The sequence below is a fragment of the Parasteatoda tepidariorum genome, chromosome X2 (assembly GCF_043381705.1).
Source record: "Parasteatoda tepidariorum isolate YZ-2023 chromosome X2, CAS_Ptep_4.0, whole genome shotgun sequence".
Lineage (NCBI taxonomy): Eukaryota > Metazoa > Arthropoda > Arachnida > Araneae > Theridiidae > Parasteatoda > Parasteatoda tepidariorum.
In genome coordinates this window covers 27,524,720-27,545,495 of record NC_092215.1, presented here as the reverse complement: position 1 = coordinate 27,545,495, position 20,776 = coordinate 27,524,720, and the positions used below count along the sequence as shown (strand labels likewise).

Sequence of the window (20,776 nt, the reverse complement as noted above, 5' to 3'; positions counted from 1 at the left end):
GATCATGAGAATTGATATTACCCTGTAACTGAAACATTTTTGTGGTAAGAGAAATAAAGTAACTTAAGGAATAAAAGATTAAAAATAGATTTTGATGTTTAATTTAGTTGTGAATTAATGAATTATGAATAAGTAAGTAAATTTAGAATTATACATTTGTATTGAATTAAAAAGTTAGCCTTTACATTGATTGTTAAGAAGAGAATAAAATATTTATACATTACAGAACCTCTTATCCGGAAACCAGAAAACCGAAACAAATTCAATAAATTTTCCAACCATTTCTAAAAAAAACACCTGACTCATTGAACACCTGTTTTCTTATCAGCTCAGCCTTAAGCAGGCAGAGTCATAACTAGGGGCTTCTCCCAATAGGAGTCTTCACATCTGTTCATTGCTTAGGGCAGGAGAGTTAAAACAAATAATTTTATTTGTCTTCTTTGATTCCTAGAAATCTCTTAAAGTACTCCCTAACTATTCAGATTATATAACCTATAATTCCTATTTCAGATAAAAAAAAATTTAAAAAATTTCATTAATAATCTTTAAAATTAAAGAAGTGTAAAATTAAAATAAAATTATAAAATTCTGATGCGTCTAAAACAAGTTAAGAAACAAAAAATTTATCATTCTGATGGTAGAAAACTTTTTTTATGAGTGAAATATAGAGAATTATTGTAAAGGTGTAAAATAAAAAGACACAAATTAAATCTTAATAATTAAAATCAAAATATAAATAAGTGTTTGCAGAACAGTACTCAGGGTTGCCACAGGCTACTAAAATGAAACTATTTGCTACTATTTTCGGCTTTAGGCGACTACAGCGACTTTTTTTTTGCCTGAAAAGGCTTAAAAAAAAGCAACTATTTTCAGGAATAGGCGACTATTAGGAGACTTTTTTTACTCTTGGCAAAGTTTTTTCGCAAAAATTAATGTTACTTTTCAGAGCATTAACAAAAGAAAGCAAACTTTTATTACAATCATTTATGTCCTAAGAGCCATAAATTTAAATTTCCATTGGATTTAATAAAGTACTTGTTATATTTTCTCTCTGAGCGGCAGTTTTGTTACTTTTAATTGTTTTTTCCTTCTATTAACATTCATATTTTATTGTAATACGACTTTTATTTAGGTACCTATTTTCTAATATGTATACCTTTTATATTTGTGCAAAACTTTTTTTTAATTGGAGCATAGTTAGGACTGGGCAATAAATCGATGTATCGCAAAATATCGATTTAACGCATATATCAGTAGGCCGGTGTAGTGAGTTTCGTTTTAGGCGATGCATCAGAAATCTGATTTAAGCCGCCGGACTAAGAATACAATTGCGGTTTAACGATTTAATATGCAAGGATCCTTGACCAGGCTAACGCTGTTACCACACTAACGAAGACAATTTTGATTTCGTCTAGCTGCAGAGACATAGATAGCGTTTTGCTATTAGGATGATGTTAGTTTCGTGATGTTGAATGACGAAGAGCGAATTGAATCAGAACTCCCGGTTTCGTGCGAGGATCATCGTTGTAATATAGAACGCAATGCATAGTTTCTTTATGTCCATTTTTGTCTTTGGGATTTTGCGTTTTTTGAAGATTATTTTCAATGGGACTTAAGTCATTTTGCGATCGTTGTGCATTTTATTTCGTCAGAAATAATTGTCTGGTTTCTTGTAAATAGTTTTCAGTGAGACTTTTGCAGCGTTCGTTTCGTTCTGCATTATTTCATAACGATTATTGTCAGTTATTTTTTAGAAACCTACTGTTACTTTGCGATTGCTGCACAATCGCTGTTATCTTAAATTTTCGTTCTGAACTCAATAGATCAAATCATTGATTTTTTCAATTATTGTTTATTTTAAGCGAAACAATTTAATAGGGGTATTTTGTATTTAACTTTGTTATAAAAAGTTAGTTTTTTTAAATTTATTAAATGTAGGTAAGTAATAATTTGATTGTTTTTCAACCAATAAATGCTTAGTCGTTTTTAATTATAAAAAAATTAAAACGAAGCTTACCTTTATTTAATTTGCTTTTATTTTTGAGAAAATGAAAACAAAGTTTTAAAAAAATTTGGCTATTAGTTAAAACAAATTTTTTTTAAAAATTAAATAAAAAGTTTAGTAATGTTTTGAGGTTTCTAATAATTTTACATTAGTACTTAAAGTATTTTTTTAAAATTTTTACTAAAATTCTTTCAATACTTGTTTGTTTTATAATTTGTTAGATAGTCAGTATCATTTTTAAACAAATAGATCTTTAGTTGATTTTATTTTCAAAAATTAAAATAATAATAAACAAGTAAAAATATTTGTACATTTATTAAGTACAGAATTTGACCATTAGTTAATACTACTTCTTATTATTTTAAATAAGTAAATAAAAAAGGGTCTAATGATGTTTCAAAAGCATGTTTTTTTTCAACAAATAATAAAAAAATTTTTTTTCTTCCTAAAGTCAATATTTCTTTGGTTTGTTTTCCACTTCCCTTTTTTTCCTTCTTTTAATTTTTAATGCATGTACGTAAAATAATTTGTTACAGTATTATTATTTTTAAACCAATAAATCTTAAATCATTTTTAATTTAAGAAAAATGAAATAAAGCTTGGGTTTGCTTTTACTTTGACTTCTTTATTAATTTAATTGAAAAAATTAAGCAATGATATTGATGTCATAGTAGAATATGTTTAGAATTAATATTTTCTTTTGTACTAGATTTATTCCTTTTTATTTATTTTTGATTGATTTAAAGATTTCCCATAGGTAATTTTTGAACATATGCTAAATTGCGATACATTACTATATCGTGATGTCTAACTGACGATGTATCACGATTTAAAATTTGACATCACCCATTCCTAATAATAGTATTTGACAATTAAACTATAATTTTAGTTATTTGGCTACTATTTTTGATAAATTTTTGTTCCTGTTCAGGCAACTATTTTCATAGTTTGAAGCGACTATTTTCATGCTTTAGGCTACTAAAAGCAACTATTTTTGTTCAATTTTTACTGTGGCAACCCTGAGTACTCCATCAGGGGACACACTGCCTGCAAACACACAGGAGCCTTTCCGTTAGTAGATTAAACCAAAACTAACAGTGCCCGAGGCCCCTTAATGAAAAGACAAAAATATAACTTTTACCACAATTTAAAAGCACTAAAAGTCTGAAAATGAATCACACCTAAAAGGTACTGTTTGTCTACGATAGGTACTCTGACCGCCACAAAGTCTGTGACAGTCTGGTGCTATTTAAACAAGAAGAGGGCATTTTAGGGAGGGTAGCTTCGATAATAGCTTGTATGGGAAGTATATCAGATTGGCTGACTCAGCCACCAGTAGGAGACTTATTTTATCTGATTCAATAACTTTTTTAAAGATTCGCATGGATATTTCTTTCCTACTTAAAAAGATTATCTTTACTCAATCTTTTGCTATTTTTTATATACAAATGAAAGAAAAAGAAAAAAAAGTGAACAAATTCTGACGTTAAGGGTATAGCAGGTTTTTTTAATGTTACTTTTTAATTTTACGTTTATTATGAATGATCATTGATTGTTAGATGGTTTAATTTCTAAACTTGCACATTTTTTAAAGCAGTTAGTTTCTGTTATTGAGTTTTCTGGAACTTATTAACTCTGATTTTAAAGGGAGATAAAACTTTTGCTGAAAATAGAAATAGTTCATGTTATCTGTGCTGAAAAAATATTAAATATCTTTGTTTTTATTATTTATATTTTACTTTTTTTTAAACTGAAAGCAAGTTACTGCAAATAGGATGAAATCTAAAACTATCAACGATGATTTTTATCAACACCCATCAAACCATCTGAAATTATCTAAGTTTTTTTTGTTGCTTAAATTACGTTTTCTAAGTATATATTATGCAAAACAATAGCCCCAAAGGATTTTTTTTAAATTTAATTTATTTTAAAAGATGTTAACAATTAAATTTTAAAGCTCTTTTTAATTAAAAAAATTAAATATCTAAGGATAGAGTAAATGGATTTTAAGAAATTGTATCTCATTTTACGCGGAAGTAATTGAAGTTTTTGATAAAATAGTTATAAATAAAATATATTCTTTTAGTTCCAAGTTTGAACTAAAGAAAATATGTAAATAAATTAAAAATAACTAATTATTCATAATATTATTCACCTAAAATTATAAATTTATTATTTAATACAATGTTTGCTATTTTGTGTAACTTTAGTTGAGGTTTTTAAATTCCCTCCAAATCAACTGATACAGAGCGATCAACGGAGTGGAGTGGCGGAGTGCACCGCAGAGCAGCATTTCGCGAAAAGAAGCTATAACTTTTTATTGAATTAAGATCCATTTTTTTGGAAAAGCCATTTTGTTCAGAATAAAATTTACTTTAAAATGGGTTTTGTTTGAACTTTGTACGACATTAACAACATTTTTGTTTTTCATTTTACAACTTAATTTTGCAATAAAAATTAAATTTTTTAAACATTTGTTTTATTATAATTATTTTATCAAAAACTTCAATTATTTCCGCGTAAAATGAGATACATTTTTTTAAAATCCATTCATTCTATCCTTAGATATTTATTTTTTAATTAAAAAGAGCTTTGAAATTTAATTGTTAATATCTTGTAAAATAAATTAAATAAAAAAAAATCGTTTTGGGCTATTGTTTTGTATAATATATACTTTTTAAAAAACAACAAAAAATGTAAAAATTATGATATCAAATTTTGGGTGCAATCGCTATTAAAATTTTAACTCTTTTAAAAAAGAGAAAATCGGACGATCTAAACAATGTTTCAAGTGCGAATACTTAATTCTCTTCACTTTAGAGCTAACACAGTAGACCGAAGAAAGAGGGGTCATTTTCTCTCGCCGAAACCAGTCTTAAAGAAGGACCAGCACCCCTGCTGGAAATAATCATAACTCGTTACCATAGTCACCACCACACCTCCAGACGAATGTCTGTCAGAGTACCTATCGTAGACAAGTAGTATAAATTTTAAACCAATTTATGAAACGCCCCCCTTCAAAACACGTTATAAATACAAGTAAGTAAAATGAAAGTTACAGTTAATAAAAGTAAAAAAAATATAAAAATATTCCGAATCAGTAAAAGAAAAAAAAATCAAGTGCTGCCATCTGTTTTGGAAAATGAAATCCTATCTGTTTTGAAAAATGAAAGGTGTATTCTCAGAAAAGAGAAATCGTCAAAATCGCGAGGCGCACAGCATTTATTAGTGTTGAATCAGTGCTTACATGAAGGGACCTGGAATAAAAAAAATGGAAGATTTATTTATTAAATAAATAGCATTCCCTATCATTTACACGCATTTACGTTGCCTTGGATATGTCAAGTAAGAAGTCCTGAATTTTAAATTTTGTTTAATACCTTTAGAAAGATGAAACTAAAACATCGGTTTCGATTTTCTAAAGGTTAATTTTATATAGTGTTTAATAAGCATATTTTGCATTGTGACTTTATATTTGTGGATTATTTTTCTAAATCACGCCTTCCTTATTTTTACAATTAAAAAAAGTATACAAAAATAATGATTATAAATAAAAAGAACAGAAATCATTAAAAAAGAAAGCGGGGGAGAGAGAAAGTTCAATCCTCCTAATTCTTACTTAAGTAGCATTTGTTTTTAAATTAATTCTTAAATTATTATCAAGCAGACTATTTTTTTTCCTTCTTTTTATTCAAGTGTATCCAGTTCACTTATTATTCAGTATTCATTTTATTTTTCAAAGAAATATATTTCGAAATATGGTAATTAAGGATTCAAAACAAAATTAATTACAATGATCAAAACTTTTCCTTCATTGTTTTTTTTTTTTTTTTTTTAAAATAATTCAGTAAAATCCCTGAAATTTTCCATTAATAGTTCAAAATGCACCTAATTAATGTTACTTATAATCAGAAAACCTTAAAAAATTCTTCAAACAGGACAGTCTTAAGAGAATTTCCTGTAATTAAAGTTATCTATAGCACAGGAAGTCTGGTGCTGATAAGGCATTGGGAGCGGAGGGGGGGGGGGNTAGTTCAAAATGCCCTGAATCTTTTCCATTAATAGTTCAAAATGCACCTAATTAATGTTACTTATAATCAGAAAACCTTAAAAAATTCTTCAAACAGGACAGTCTTAAGAGAATTTCCTGTAATTAAAGTTATCTATAGCACAGGAAGTCTGGTGCTGATAAGGCATTGGGAGCGGAGGGGGGGGGAGACTTGCTCTATAAATTGTATATTTCCCATTATTCATTCTCTAGTCATTCAAACTCTAGCCTAGCCAGGCTAGAGTTTTGAATGGCACACCTTCAATTGCTGACAAGAAAGGGGAACAATTTCAAGAAGGGGGAATGTCACTAAATGGCCTTCATGCTGATAAGAAGGCTGTATTCTTTCCTGCATTATCTATTACCCCCTCCCTTTTTTTCAAAGCTTTAACATAAGTTATTGATAAAATTCCTCAAGAATAATAACCTATTTTGAGAACCTATGGTAAAACTAATGATTTATCTACACTTGGTCTAAAGAGCATTTTTGCTACTTTCTATGGTGGTCTTCTATTTTGAGGTAAAAAAGGAAATCAGATTAAATATGTTCTCTTCCCACTGAGAATTGCAAAGACAGTGAGAAACTCCCTCACTCAATCTCCCAATGACATATTTTCTGAGATCTTGATCAGAACTGGGGGGTTTTCCATTAAGTCCCAGCTCTTCATATAATGAATAATATATATGTCTGAGCTCTTCATAACTGAGTGCAATCATTCAGAAAAATTTGTTTCGCTTTTACTTACTTTTTACGTGCTACGTAGGTCTTATGTCTTAGTCTTTCGCAAATTTCTAAACTAGTTGCTGCATCGTCGTCTAAAAAAAGAAAACTCTTCAGTTTATCTGTAAAAAAATAATTTAGAGATTTTGAAAAAGTTAGATGAAGGTTCATCAGTAAAATTGCTAAGCAAGTCTTATAACGCCTGTTATCAACGATTTATGACATCAAAAAAAGGATTTAATGAAGTTTTTTTCCAGTTGCGAGCAAGTAGACGCATTGAACTCTCAAAAAACATTGCATCAAGCTCAAAACAAAGATCTCGATAAAGTGCTGATCGAGTGGATATGGCAGAGGAGATCTGAACAATTCCCATTATGTCGGCAAATTATAATGGCTCAGGCTAAAAATTTCCACCGGGATCTTGGACTGGAGAACAGTTGTGAATATACCACTGGATGGTTTGCCCGTTTTAAGTAACGCCGTGGTCTTCATCTTACAAAACTTTGCAGAGAAAGAGCAAATGCGGATACAGAAGCGGCAGAAAACTATGTTGAAACAGTTTTAAACCTTGTTCAAACTCTAAATATAAGGATGGATCAGATTTTTAATGCTGACGAGACTGGACTCTATTATAAATTTCTTCCTCCTACAACTTACACATTAACAGGGGAAACAAACCCTAGCGATTTAAAAGTTGCTAAAGGCAGATTGACGCTGCTAGCTTGCGCCAATGCAACTGGTACGTGCAAATTAAGACTTACTGTAATTGGCAAGAGCAAGAATCCTATTTGTGTGAAAGGAGTTAGTGTTCCCAGTTTGTTACAAAGCTAACAGAAAAGCATGAGTGACACAGGAACTATTCACTCAATGGTTCGAAAATGAATTTGTTCCAAAATCTCGGGCACTCTGTAACTCAGTGGGGTTACCTGATGATTGCAAATTATTGGATAATTGCACAGCACATGCCCCCGCAGCTGTGCTAAAGGCAAATAATGTAGAAATTGAGTACCTCCCCCCAAAATATGCATCAATCAGCCTTTGGATCAAGGTGTGTTAAGAAGCCTCAAGTGCCACTACAAAGTAGATTTCCTAAAAAAAAGATTGATTCATCTAATGAGGGGAAAACAATACAAGATTTCCAGAAATCCTTCAATGTAAAGGAAGCTATATGGTTAGAGGAAAAAACCTGGAACTCATTTACTCGCGATACTTTAATGCATGCATGGCGCAAGCTGATTCCTTTCGATGAATCGCCTTTTGAAGTTTTTGAATTTTCTAGTGAGAAAGCCCTACAGAAAGAACTTTTAGAATACAGTAGGGGGTGGATCAAAAAGAATATTTTCACGGAGTCTGAAATTGAGGAATGTTTTAACATTGACAGCGATGTTTCGATTGTCAACAAACTGTCAGACGTGGAGATAGTTCAGATGGTTTTAAATCCCGGCGCAGACAACGACCAAGCTGAAGAAAGCGACGAGGTAGATGAAAACCAAAGAGCCTTTATTTTGAACGAACGATGTATCGAGTTGACGAAAGAACTCATTAAAGGGGTAGAGTAAAAATTTGTTGTAGTTGAATCTCACATTATGTCAATTTATAAAATTCAGCAGTTGTTTATGCAACAAAAACCAATTTTCCATCAAAAGAAAATGGATGAATTTTTTTAAAAAAATGCTTATACTTTTTTTTTCATTTTACCTTTTTGTTCATTTTGTATATATTTTTAATTTCGTTATTTTTTTTCCTTTTGTTATCTTATTAAACTTATGTATTATGCATGACTTAATCCTTTCTTCTTCATTTTAAAACTATTTCTAAATCATTTTTAAATTAGGTTTATAATCAATTTTAAAAAAAAAGTCTGTAATGAATCAGAAAACTGGAAAAATCAGTTATCCAGAATAGCAATGGTCCCGATCATTCTTTTAATCTGTTTTCTACTGTATTTGCTTTTTATAAAAGGTTATAAAAATTTAATAATTGGTTTAATTCAGTTAAAATTAGATTAAGAATGATTAAAAATTAAATTTATAAAATTAAAGAAATTTTAAAAGCAAAAAAATATGCTCTGCTTATTGTGTCATCACAAGAGTATATTCATGTCTATAATTTTTAAAAATCTCTATTCTTTATTAATGACCAATCTAATAATTTTTGAAGTTAAAAATTTCATTACTATTTTAAATCTGTATGACAATCTATTGTATTGCTGCATAAAATGTATGTTTCTTAAAAAGTTACTTATGGTTTTAAAATTCATAGTTGCGTTAACATTGTAATTAATAAAATATTTCCTAGAGAGTGGATAACTTCTAACAGATTTTCAAGGATTTTGCACAGTCAGTTTCTCTTTTCAAAAAATTGAATATTTTTTCACTTGTTTTTCTAGTGTTAAATCGAAAACTTATGAAACTTGATAGGAATTTTTTCACTGTTTAAAAACTGCATTTGAATTGTGTTATTATCAAAAGATTAACTCAGAAAAGGAATGTTTTGAGTGTCATTGCTCCTTTTGCATATTTTTAAAGATCAATCTATTCTTAACCTTCAGAAAAAGTGATTTATTTATGTGATACAATACCAATTCATGTATAACTATAAAGATGCGGAATAAATTATGATTTTGACCAAGTTTAATATTTTTAAGCTTTTTCTTTTTTAGAAGCAAAGTAAAATGTGATCAAACTATTTATTTGGTGTCTTATTTAAGCTGTCTTTAAACAAATAATGTACAGTCTTAAATGTTTTTGTTTTGTTTTTCAAAGAGTTCATTTTCCAAATGTAAATTTAATTTTCTGTCTAAATATTTTATTATTTTAGTTTTATTGTTTAAAAAATATGTATTTATTATTCTTTTAGGGAATCTGTGATGGTGCTGCAGCTGTTGTTTTGGCCAGTGAAGAATACATTAAAGCTAAGTCACTTAAACCATTGGCCAGAATAGTTGGATATAGTTATGTTGGTGAGTTTAATAAGAGATTTATTTATTTTTTCATGAAATCTAATATTTTATCTAAAATAGTGAAATATATACTTAGCCATAATTAAGCTTTATGCAACATAATCTTTGAAATTATAGCTGTTATACCATGGTTATGCAAATTTAAAAATATTAGAATAACTGCAATTTATAAAATTACTCAAAATTTATGACATGCAAAGACTAATAAAATTATTGATTGAATCCTTCCTGAGAACAGTGATGTTTATGGACATACGTTGGATTCTGAAATGTATATTTTCCACATTATCGTTTCATTTCAAAAAGAAATTAGAGTAAAATCTTGTCCATTACTTACTCATTAGAAAACTGTAAAATTACAAAATTCTTTAAATCAAGAAACATTTAAATTCTTTGAAAACTCATGAATAAGCAGTGAATTCAGATAGAAGTATTTGTACAAACATTTTGCCAAACTGTAATTTCAGTTTTTTTTTTACTTAGTTTTTATTTTAATAAAATTACTTTAAACATACTAATGCACTTTTCTAATTCTCTTCTCTTTAAACAAACACCTTAAAATGCATTTAAATGAAAGTTGTGCTACTAATGCATACATTAGAGGATGAAGATTTTGTGTAGATAATATTTAATTTTTATATTAAATATAACTGCAACTTTCACTGATTTTCGCAAATTTTTATACAACAATGTTATTAAGATTAAATTTTTAAAACTATTTTAGGTGTTGATCCCACTATCATGGGAATTGGTCCAGCTGATGCTATTAGAAAGTTGTGTGATAATACTGGCATCAAAATTCAAGATGTTGATATTATTGATGTAAGGTCTTCTCTTTTTTTTCTTTTTTTAAATTTGTTTCATTAAAATTCTCATGACTTAAATGATAACTAAAGACTGGCAACTTAAAAAAAATTAAACTTTGATGTTCCATGATGTATCAGCTACTTCAAAATTGTAAGTCTGCCATCATACGTAGAAATACACCTTAAAAATGAGCATGTTAATTTTATCTGTGCTTTATGTTATATAGATCGTTAACCAGGAGTTGGCACTTGACTCCGCCTTCATCACATGGTATCCGAGGATACCATGTGATGAAGGCGGCACTATTTTTGGGAGAAGGATGTGAACAAGGTTGATATTTGGCGATCATATGACAAATATATTTATTTCGCAATCTTTATGTGCATTTTTTTAACATTAAATATTTTATGGTATTTCTCTCTTTTGAGTGAATAGTTTGTCTTTTTCGAGACATTTTGCGAGGAAAACAGTAGTTTTTAATTTGAACATATGTTTAATTAGCTAGAGTAACGAAAGGTATAATAGCAGATGATAAAGCGAAGTAAGTGAGTGAAAAAGAATTTTGCGTTTGGCACGTTTAATGGTTGTCTCATTTCCAGATGTGGAGATGTTTCTCCTCTTACTCTCGCACTGAAATGTACTCTGCATCCGAGAAGGTGGAGCCAAGTGCCAACTCCTGGTGAATAAGCTATACTTGTCGACCTAATTGAGTAATCTGTATTAATTTTAAAGCCATGCAGTAATGTATTTATTTTTGGGCCTATCTTACACCAATTTTGATACAAACATGCTATTTGCTGTGTGAAGGGAATTAGTTTAGTATGACTTTACATCATATTTACTTTCATTCTTTAATTTTCTTGTGCTGTTTAATCATTTTTTTTAATCCAAATCCAACTAAGAAATTAGTGAACTAATGTATTAATGGAAATTTTCGCTTTCAGATTAACGAGGCATTTGCTTCTCAGTTCCTAGCTGTTCAAAAAGAATTAAACTTAGATCCTGCTAAAACTAATGTTAATGGAGGTGCAATAGCCTTAGGACATCCTGTTGGTGCATCTGGTTCCAGAATTACAGCTAATTTGGTTTATGAGTTAAGGTAAGTCCAATAAATCTTGTAGCATTCATATTTTACACTGTCAAAAGTGAATGCGTTTCATAAAGATAGTATTTTCTCTTAAGGTTACCGAACAGAAATGCCTATTGATCTATTGATTAGATTTTCATGCACAATCTAACTGAAGGCTAGTTTTAAATATGCATCGTTAATTTGTGTTGGTAACACATTTAAGTTTTTTAAAAATCAGACATAAAAATGTACTTTTTCTGAATATATATAGCTTTGTTTTCAATAAATTCAGATCCAAGACTGTCAAATTATAAAGTGGTTACTCTCAATCTGCAAAATATCTACCCAATGATTTAAGCAGGAGATTGGTCGCAAATTTTTTCCCCTTATTGCGAATTTCATCATATCTTGGAATCGTTTAATACTTTTTCACACTCTCATGTTATAAAACTCATCTATTCTGAGAAAATTTCATGCAAAATATAGTTTTTATCATTTAATTTGATTTCAACCATTTTTTTAAAATAGTAAAATTCATACTTAATTGTAACTTTATAAGTCATTTTAAACTAGATAATAATTTTTTTGTTGTTATAGTATACCTTAAAATTCAAATTTATTCTGGCCAGTATCAAAAAATAATTAATTATGGTAAAGGGTTACCACGGTACTTGAAAGTCATTGAATTTTGGTGAAAAAAATCAGAGCCCTGAAAAGTCCTTGTATTCTGCCATAGGGTATTTGAAAAGTACTTGATTTTTTGGAATTAAAATAATACTAATCTTTTTTACAAAAAAGCAGTTAAAAAAGTAATAAATAATTTCAAACAAAAATTTTTGAGATTCTGGTAGATGCAATTTTTGATGCTTAAGTGAAAAGAGGTTTTAGAAGATACAAAATTTTTCTCTTCTAGATTTTTCACTTCAAATTATTATCTCTGATGTTTGGAAAGCTAAAATTTCTAACTAATTTTAGTTTTTGTAGTCATAGTTTCTGAATGATAACGAGTGTTTCATCGATTCAGAAATATGTTCAATGTGTTAACTTCATTATTATGACTGTTATCCTATTAGTTTTTTTAATTTTTATAAGAAGGATCATTAATGTTATCATATAAAATCAAAATCAGATTTTTACATTAAGTTTCTACTGCTAATAAATAAAATTTAGTTCTAGATTTCACGAATTATGAATAAAAATCGTGATTCACATTAAACTGATTTTTGATTTATGGGTTGGAATTCATATAAAATGTTCTATGAATTGGGATTCGAATGAAATTGATTAATGAATCTTATCGAATGTTGCTTTAAAGTGATTTTCAAATTACTCATCAGAATTCGTATTAAGGTATTTTATAAATCACACATTATGATTTCAATTAAAGTTATTTCTGATTAATGTAACTTGATACATATTTAAGTAATTTCAGAATCGTGCATCACAATTCTCATTCAAGTAGTTTATATGGTAGAAGGATTTAAGAATTACGCATCGTGATTCACCTAAAAGAGATTTAAGAATTAATGTTTGCAATTCTTATCCAAATGATTTATGAATCACACAAGAGTTTTTCTAAATTAAGCAACTTTTGAGTCACAAATTACAATTTTCCTCATAATGATCACTATTCACATGAAAATTATTAACTAATCATGCAACAGAATTCATATTAAAGTGATTTATCTCACATCGTGATTTAAGTCTTGTTAGCTCCTGCGTTTTGTAACATTTGCGATTCATATTGTTCCGCAATTTGATTTCAATTTACAAATCGCAAATTGTGATGCGTGATTTATGCAATCTTCGAGACTTACTTCACCTTTCTTATAATTTTGATTTACATATAGTATATCTAGATTTGCATAAATGTGAAAATCATGCATGTTCATAAAATTTTAAAAATCACTCTTTTAGTCAATTTATGTCAATTAGAATTTTTCAAAGTGATTTGAAGCAGCAATATAAACTATCAATCATTTGCATTAGTAGCTGATAAATTAAATTATTACAGTATGGGACCCCTAATCCGGCATCCCGAAATTCTGCACTTAATCCGACCTAATTTTTTTTTCTAACTAAATTTTTATTGATACCAGAAAAAATAAATCAGTTATATTATCTTTTTATTTGGAATTTTTCTCTTGAAGTAAGTTACTATATTTTATTTTTAAAAAAGCATGAAAAAAATAAATCTGTCAAACAAAACATTTGTTCCTAAAGCAGTTTAAAATAAAGTGAAATTGAAAAGTAAAAACATCTGCATTTCCAATGTACAAAATAAAGAAATGCAATTTGGGAGAAACTGATCAATCAATCTTGACAGCTGTGCAAGTGCTTTACTGGTTTGTCCCTACATTTCCCTCTCCTGTTTGACCATAAATTGGCCACAGCCTGTTGACATTGAAACTACCAGTGGTGTACAAAATGAATTCTATCCCTTTTGCTTTTTTTTATTCAATTTATTTATCTTTTTATTTGTTATTAATTGTTACTTTTATTTGTTAATTGTTAACTTGTTTTTTTCCTTCTTAGTTGTTTGCTTCTTTTTTGTAGTTATTCACTGTCTGTTTCTTAGCATTAATTGTTACTTTTTTTGCAGTTCCTTGTTAGCTTTCTTTTTTTTTTTTTCTTTTTTTTTTTTTTTTCATTACTAACTTTCTACCCCTACNAGATAACTAATTTTTTTTTTTTCTTTTTTTTTGCGAGATAAGCGTCTTTTGTTAAAACAAAATGTTATGTAAAGAAAAAATGAAAACAATGATCTCACGCGGAATAAAAAACGGTTATTTCTTTTTTGGAGGATTCGGATTATATCATGTTGAATTATTTCTTCTTTGGATTATTTCTCCTTGATTATATTATATAGATTATTAATGAAATTTCTTAAGATGGGACAGTTTTAAATTCACCCCATCATAATCTACAATCGGAACTTAGCCAATTTTATTGGTTTTTCTGAAATTAACAGCATAATTGAATTATCGTAATATATGGGCGCCATATTGGAATTTCCGGAAGAGATCCGAAATTCGGCAGTCGGTCCCGTGAGTGCCGGATTTCAGATCCTATACTGTATTGATATTATTATTTTGTAAAATAAGCATTGTGCTTTGAAAATATACAATTTCTGCTTTGACGAAATTATTAAATCTGGTTGGCATGTACTTTTGTATATTAACTGTAATACTAAATGGGTTCTTGAATAATTTGAGTTTAGGTCCTTGAAAGTCATTGAAAAGTCCTTGAATTGTTTTTCGAAAATTGAGTAGGAACCCTGATTGAGATATAGAGAAATATGCAAAATTAAATGAAGAAATTAACATTAACTTTGGAGCGCTATCCTGACTAAACTACTGGGACCATCTTTTCCAGATTGCAACTACTTCTCATATTTTGATTGTAAAAAATCAAAATCCATTGAAAAAAAAAAGTTTTGTTTATTCAAAGGAAGAACATTTTTGTGTTTGATTTTGTAACTTAAAATATTTTCTGCACGAACTACACATTAAGATAAATTTATGCAATTACGTTATGAAGAAAAGTTTTCTATATAATTTTTAGTCATATTAATAACTTATTTTTCTAAGCATACTTTCTCTTGTAATTTATAATGCCTTTTACAGAATTTAAATCGTAGATTCAAATAATCAAATTTTACATTACTTTATGTACCAATATAAACTAGGCAATATATAGAGATAAATGTATGTGCAAAAGTAATGGCTCTAAATAGTTTACTTATGTTCAATTTATTTTTTCTCTTTTCAAACTTTCATAATTTTTTAAACTAAACAAATATTTTAACCTCAAATCACTGATATTTATTTATAACAGGCTCTGTTTTAAGACATGTTAGGATAAATGTTTGAAAATTGTCTGATTTGCTTAGTTAAGACTTGGCTCATTTCCTCATCGACATTTAAAGAATAATTAAGAAAATATACTATTTGATATAGAAATTGGTTAATAACCATAAAATATATGTGTTTAGTTTTGTAATAATGAATTTAGGTTACATATGTATTTCAAAGAATGACTATTAGAATTGCTATTCATGTAATGTTTAATTTTTTTTAGAGCTAGAAAAGCAAAATATGCTATAGGATCTGCGTGTATTGGTGGAGGTCAAGGAATTGCTATCATGTTAGAAAATATCAACTAATTTGTTAAAAAATCAAAGATGAACAAGTGCCTTGCTATTACATAAGTTTCCAAAGATGCAGCTTGTGCCAACATGGAGAATAGTTTTCATACTAATATATCATTTAACACAAAGTCAAATCTTAAAAGAAAACTATAATTTTATATTCCTTATGTTTGTTCTTTCAAGATGTAGCAAGTTTCATGAATGTTTTATTTCAACAAAGCTCAAAATATGAGATTATGATCACTTCTAAAAGTATTTTCGTTTGTAATAAATATGAAGAGAATTTATTGATAAACTTTTTTACATTTATATCACATTTTTATATTTCCATTTACAAAAAAAAAAATATTTTTGTTAATTTTCTTCTGTAACTTATCTCACTCCATTTGTATAAAATCTGCACAATAAATTGTTTTAATATTGACTATTTCAAATATTTTATAACTTAATATATATATATTTGTAAGATGACCATTAACTAAGACAATGGAAAAATTAGTAAGGATGATAGTTTTCCATTAATAACAAAAGCTCCTTTAAACACGAGTCACACAGACTTATTTTTAAACCACACAGGTTTGCATATACATTTCCAACTGCCGCTTCCTTTACATCGAAATAGTTCTAACAGTTTAAATACATAGGCAGCGACATCTATTGGTCTTTGCTGATTTTCACACACAGAGATTGTTTCATTTGTCACAATTATATATATATATGTATATGAATTCTTTATTAGAGCCATTTAGGTTTTTTTTTTTAATGAAAATAAAAATATTTGAATAATGCTTATCAAGTTTTGGAATTAGATGGCTCATATGTTACTCTGGTTTCCAGTATTTAAATAAGCCTTGGTGTACGTCTAAAATACTTGTTAAATATTGTTTTTTAACATTTATACATGTACTAATAGTAAATAGTTTCTTTTTTATTTCTCACAGACTTAACATTGTTTGCTAGTTTGATAAATGACATTCAATAAGTATTTTGGATATAAAATCAAAACAACCAAGTGAATTCTGACATTTTCTGGAGGAAGTCAACATTTGCCAGTCCTTCACAATATCACACATCATGAACTGAACCTTATTATTACACATTATTAAGTTTCAATATTACATGATTTAGCAAATATTTTCTCCTAGGTAGAAAAAAGTAAGTTTTCTAATAAGTAATAATCGTTGAAAGAAAAAAAACATCTTATCTTAATATAGGACAACATTCCTTCAACAAGAGAGGAACTAGATGGAACAACAGATAAGAATGCTACATGTTAATGAAACCTTATTGTTTGTATGTAAAAATCTGTCGACAAATCTTTTGCTACAAAATCTATTCGATTTGTTTTTACTGGGCAAAAGTTTGTTCTGCAAGATGTGATAAACATTTGGATTACAAATACATAGATTTCCCTTTATATAAGACCTCTATTGGCGACTATTTGCTTCTAGAATAAAAGCGCGGCTACTATTTTTTCAAAAAAAATCTAATAAAAAGTCACTATTTTCAGGAAGCCTACCAATTTTATTAAATGAGACTGCTTTAAACGAAATTTGTAGCCTAACTAGCAAATCGTGACAAATCTAGTTATCGATAAATAGTTGAAGAAAAAATCTATCAGGAAACAATATGGAATCAATGCTTAACAAGCTCGTGAAAAAGTGATTTCTCAGATTTAAGTTCACGTGCCACAATGACATCGTATTAAAAATATCAAAGATTGCAGAAAAATCAGATTATTGCCATAAAACAGATCCTAAGTTTGATTCAGCTGCAGCAAAGTGCTCAAAAATGTACATTTTGTAACAACAATTATACTTGCAACATTTTGTGCCAAAACTGCATAAATGTTACTAAATTAAAACAAGATCAAATAGGGCAGTGCTATAAATTAATAGGCAACAAGTGTTCACATTCAAAATTTCTCAACTCTGATTAATATTTATAAATATAGACAACTCTGAAAAAAAAACTTTTCTATAATCCTATATTTTGAGCTATTCAAAAATATTAAGTTATTACTCTAAAAGAATTAAAATGTAACTTTTTCAGTGTTTTTAAATGAACTTTATAAAATAACATTTAAGGGTAAATAAAGTCAAGTTAATACAACGTATTTCGGAACTTGTATAAGGATGGATGCCTAATAGAAATGTGGGAAAATGTGACTTTCTACACATAATCTAAACTCTTTAAATGTATTCTATAATATAAATTCTTTGAATCCTAGATTTAAAACATGTTTATATATGTGAGAATACAATTTTTATTTTTCTGCATTTAAAATACAATATTTTATAAAAGTTTCTTTTTAAGGGGGAGCAAAACAATTGAAGCTTGTAAAAAAAGGATTTTTAATGAATTCTACAATTGTGATATATTTTTACTAAATTCATTTTTTTTATCTAACTACATATTTTATCCTTTAGTTTATCATGATACAAAAATTATAAATATGTGTCATATAAGTGCTTCCCAATTTCCAAAGAGGGCATCCAAATTTGATTCCATTTTGATTTTTTTTAAACTACATTCATGTAATTTTCATAGCATGTAGGATTTTTTTTTTTTAAATTCAAAATAGTTTGTAAAAAAAATGACAAATATACTATTTTTTCGCAGATTACTCAAAACCAGCCAATGCAAAAAAAAAACTATATTATAAACATGTGTCCAAATTTGAAGTAAATCGGTTAAAAACTGTACTAACTTAAGTTACAGCAAGTAAAAGAAACATCGTTTCAAGTAAATTTTTAATTCTTTGAAAGTTTTCTCAGTTATTCCCCCGTAAGGAAAAAATCATCAAGAAAGCTTGCTATAAGAGTAATTTGGAGCTCATCTTAGATGAATTAAAGCAAGAATTATATCAGTGTATTAAGGTGTAAATAAATAAAAACAATAAAGTAAGACAAATTCATTTTATTGGAAATAAAAAATTTCATTAAGCTGCCCCAACACCAAATGCAGTTATACAAAGACATAAGTGCAACAAAGACTAGCAATATAAAACCCAATATGACTTACAACACATGAAAATTTTTCACTATAAAAACTACTTTGAATCAATCATACGTGATACAATTTTCTTAAATAATGAAAAATCAGCAATGCATTTTATATTTTATAACATAAATTTTAAAAGAAACCAACATTTTCCATCATTATCAACACATATATAACAGCTTAATAGAAATTTTGAATATAAACTACCAAAAGAATAAGATAGTTTGATAATTTATTATTGTATATCAAAATATATCAATTCAGTTTTGCTTAAAATAATTGCACTTGAATATAGATATATATTTTTAAGCACTATTATGGAATGTTTTCTTCAAAATATAAATGTGCGATAAAGCAGCTGGAAATAAACAAATCATAAATAAAAAAATTCTTTGGAAATATCAGATTTAGGTTTAACACAAACACACATATATATAGACACATAAAAATTTAATTTTTATAGTATACGATCTTCATTAAATATTGAGTAAATAGATAAGTTCTCGATAAATAAATATAAAAGCATACTTTGACAAATTCATTGGGAAATTTTCAAAGATAAAAAATAAATATACATGAAAAAAAAACGTCAGAACCATAGATCTAATGCTATAAAAACCTGTGAAATAAATAATTTTATTTTAAGTTATATTAAAAATATGTAAATTATAAATAAACAAACACTAGTATGTATACATTACTTAATAAAGTATGCTCACACAGGAACTAATATTTCTTAAAAATCACACAAATTTAAAAATATTACACTTATTAAAAATAGTATGAAATATTTCCAATATTAAATCATTCATCAGTACTTAAAAACACAAGATAAAATGACTCAAAGGAGAAATATAAGAGTTTAGCATTAAATTTAAATGAAATTATATAACTTTATATTGAAAGGATATAACTTATTAGATTAGAAAAGTTTGTGATAAAAGATAGTATAATAATCTTAGAAAATTTACTTAAATGACCAAGCATTTCACTCTTAGGCAAGTCTGCATATATATTACTCATTAATGAGCAGCATTCATAATAAATAACAGAAGAGAAAAAGATATCTTTAGGTGTAGCAAATGCTCAGTTTGTTAAACATGATTCTGAAATCCAAATAAAATCAGATTATATATTATATAAACCCCTCATTACAGATATCGAATCAACAAGCCTGAAACAATTTATCTGGCACTTGTATTACATTAAACAACAATTATTTAAAGCTCCTTCAGAAAGTAAACATGGATTAGAACTTTGTTTCCATCGAATGTATGTAAGTTAAGACAGCTCTGAATAACAGAGTGCTTTAAAGATGCATACTCTACTATGCTTTACAAATACAGTAAAAAAAAAATTCCTTATTAAAATGTCAACATAATGACTTAAACAAAAAAGAGAAAATTTTAAAAAAATCATTAAAAGCAATTTCGAATTAATAAGAAAGTAAATGATTTTCAAGAAGCCTTTATCATTTCTCAGATGAAGCTTAAGTAATTTTCACTGGAAGTAATTTTGCAATTCATTAAGTAATTTCTTAATAAGTATGGATATTTTTTGCTTTCTAATAAAACAATAAGAAAACAGTTATAGTTAATGCATGTTTAATTTCAAAATAAAAGCATACAATAGAAAATATCTTATCTTTTTACACAAATAATGAAACATTTCACCAAGAATTATGATACTCAACTCAACAATAAAATATTTCTCAAAGTCAGCAAAAAAAAAATTTTTTTTTGCTCAGTTTTTTAATCTTCTAAAATGTATAATTGCAAAAGACAATTTTTAAAATAAAACATCTGTGGTAAATGCATTTTTTTTTTTTAAAAAAATGAGTGTAAGTTAAAATATCTGAAAATAAATAAATAATTAATTAATATTTATGAAGTTTCTATCAAATATTTTGTGTAAGAAATCTATTTTATCTTTGCTAATAGATTTGCCAGTCATAAAACTTACATTTATTGAAAGAAAGAGAGTGAATTAAGAAGTGTATAGTAGGAATGGA

At 27.6% G+C, this 20,776-nt stretch overlaps 1 protein-coding gene across 3 annotated transcripts in view; it reads left to right on the top strand.

Annotated features, from left to right (window-relative positions):
- Positions 1-16,186, top strand: part of LOC107445661 (yippee interacting protein 2) — a 40,387-nt gene extending 24,201 nt beyond the window's left edge. For all 3 annotated transcript variants that reach the window (XM_043041057.2, XM_016060118.4, XM_043041056.2), the window contains exons 8-11: positions 9,634-9,736; positions 10,461-10,558; positions 11,488-11,642; positions 15,693-16,186. In XM_043041057.2, the coding sequence (XP_042896991.1) occupies positions 9,634-9,736; positions 10,461-10,558; positions 11,488-11,642; positions 15,693-15,777 (441 nt within the window). In that variant the 3' untranslated portion in view covers positions 15,778-16,186. The remainder of the gene's footprint in view (positions 1-9,633; positions 9,737-10,460; positions 10,559-11,487; positions 11,643-15,692) is intronic.
- Positions 16,187-20,776: the final 4,590 nt, after the last annotated feature.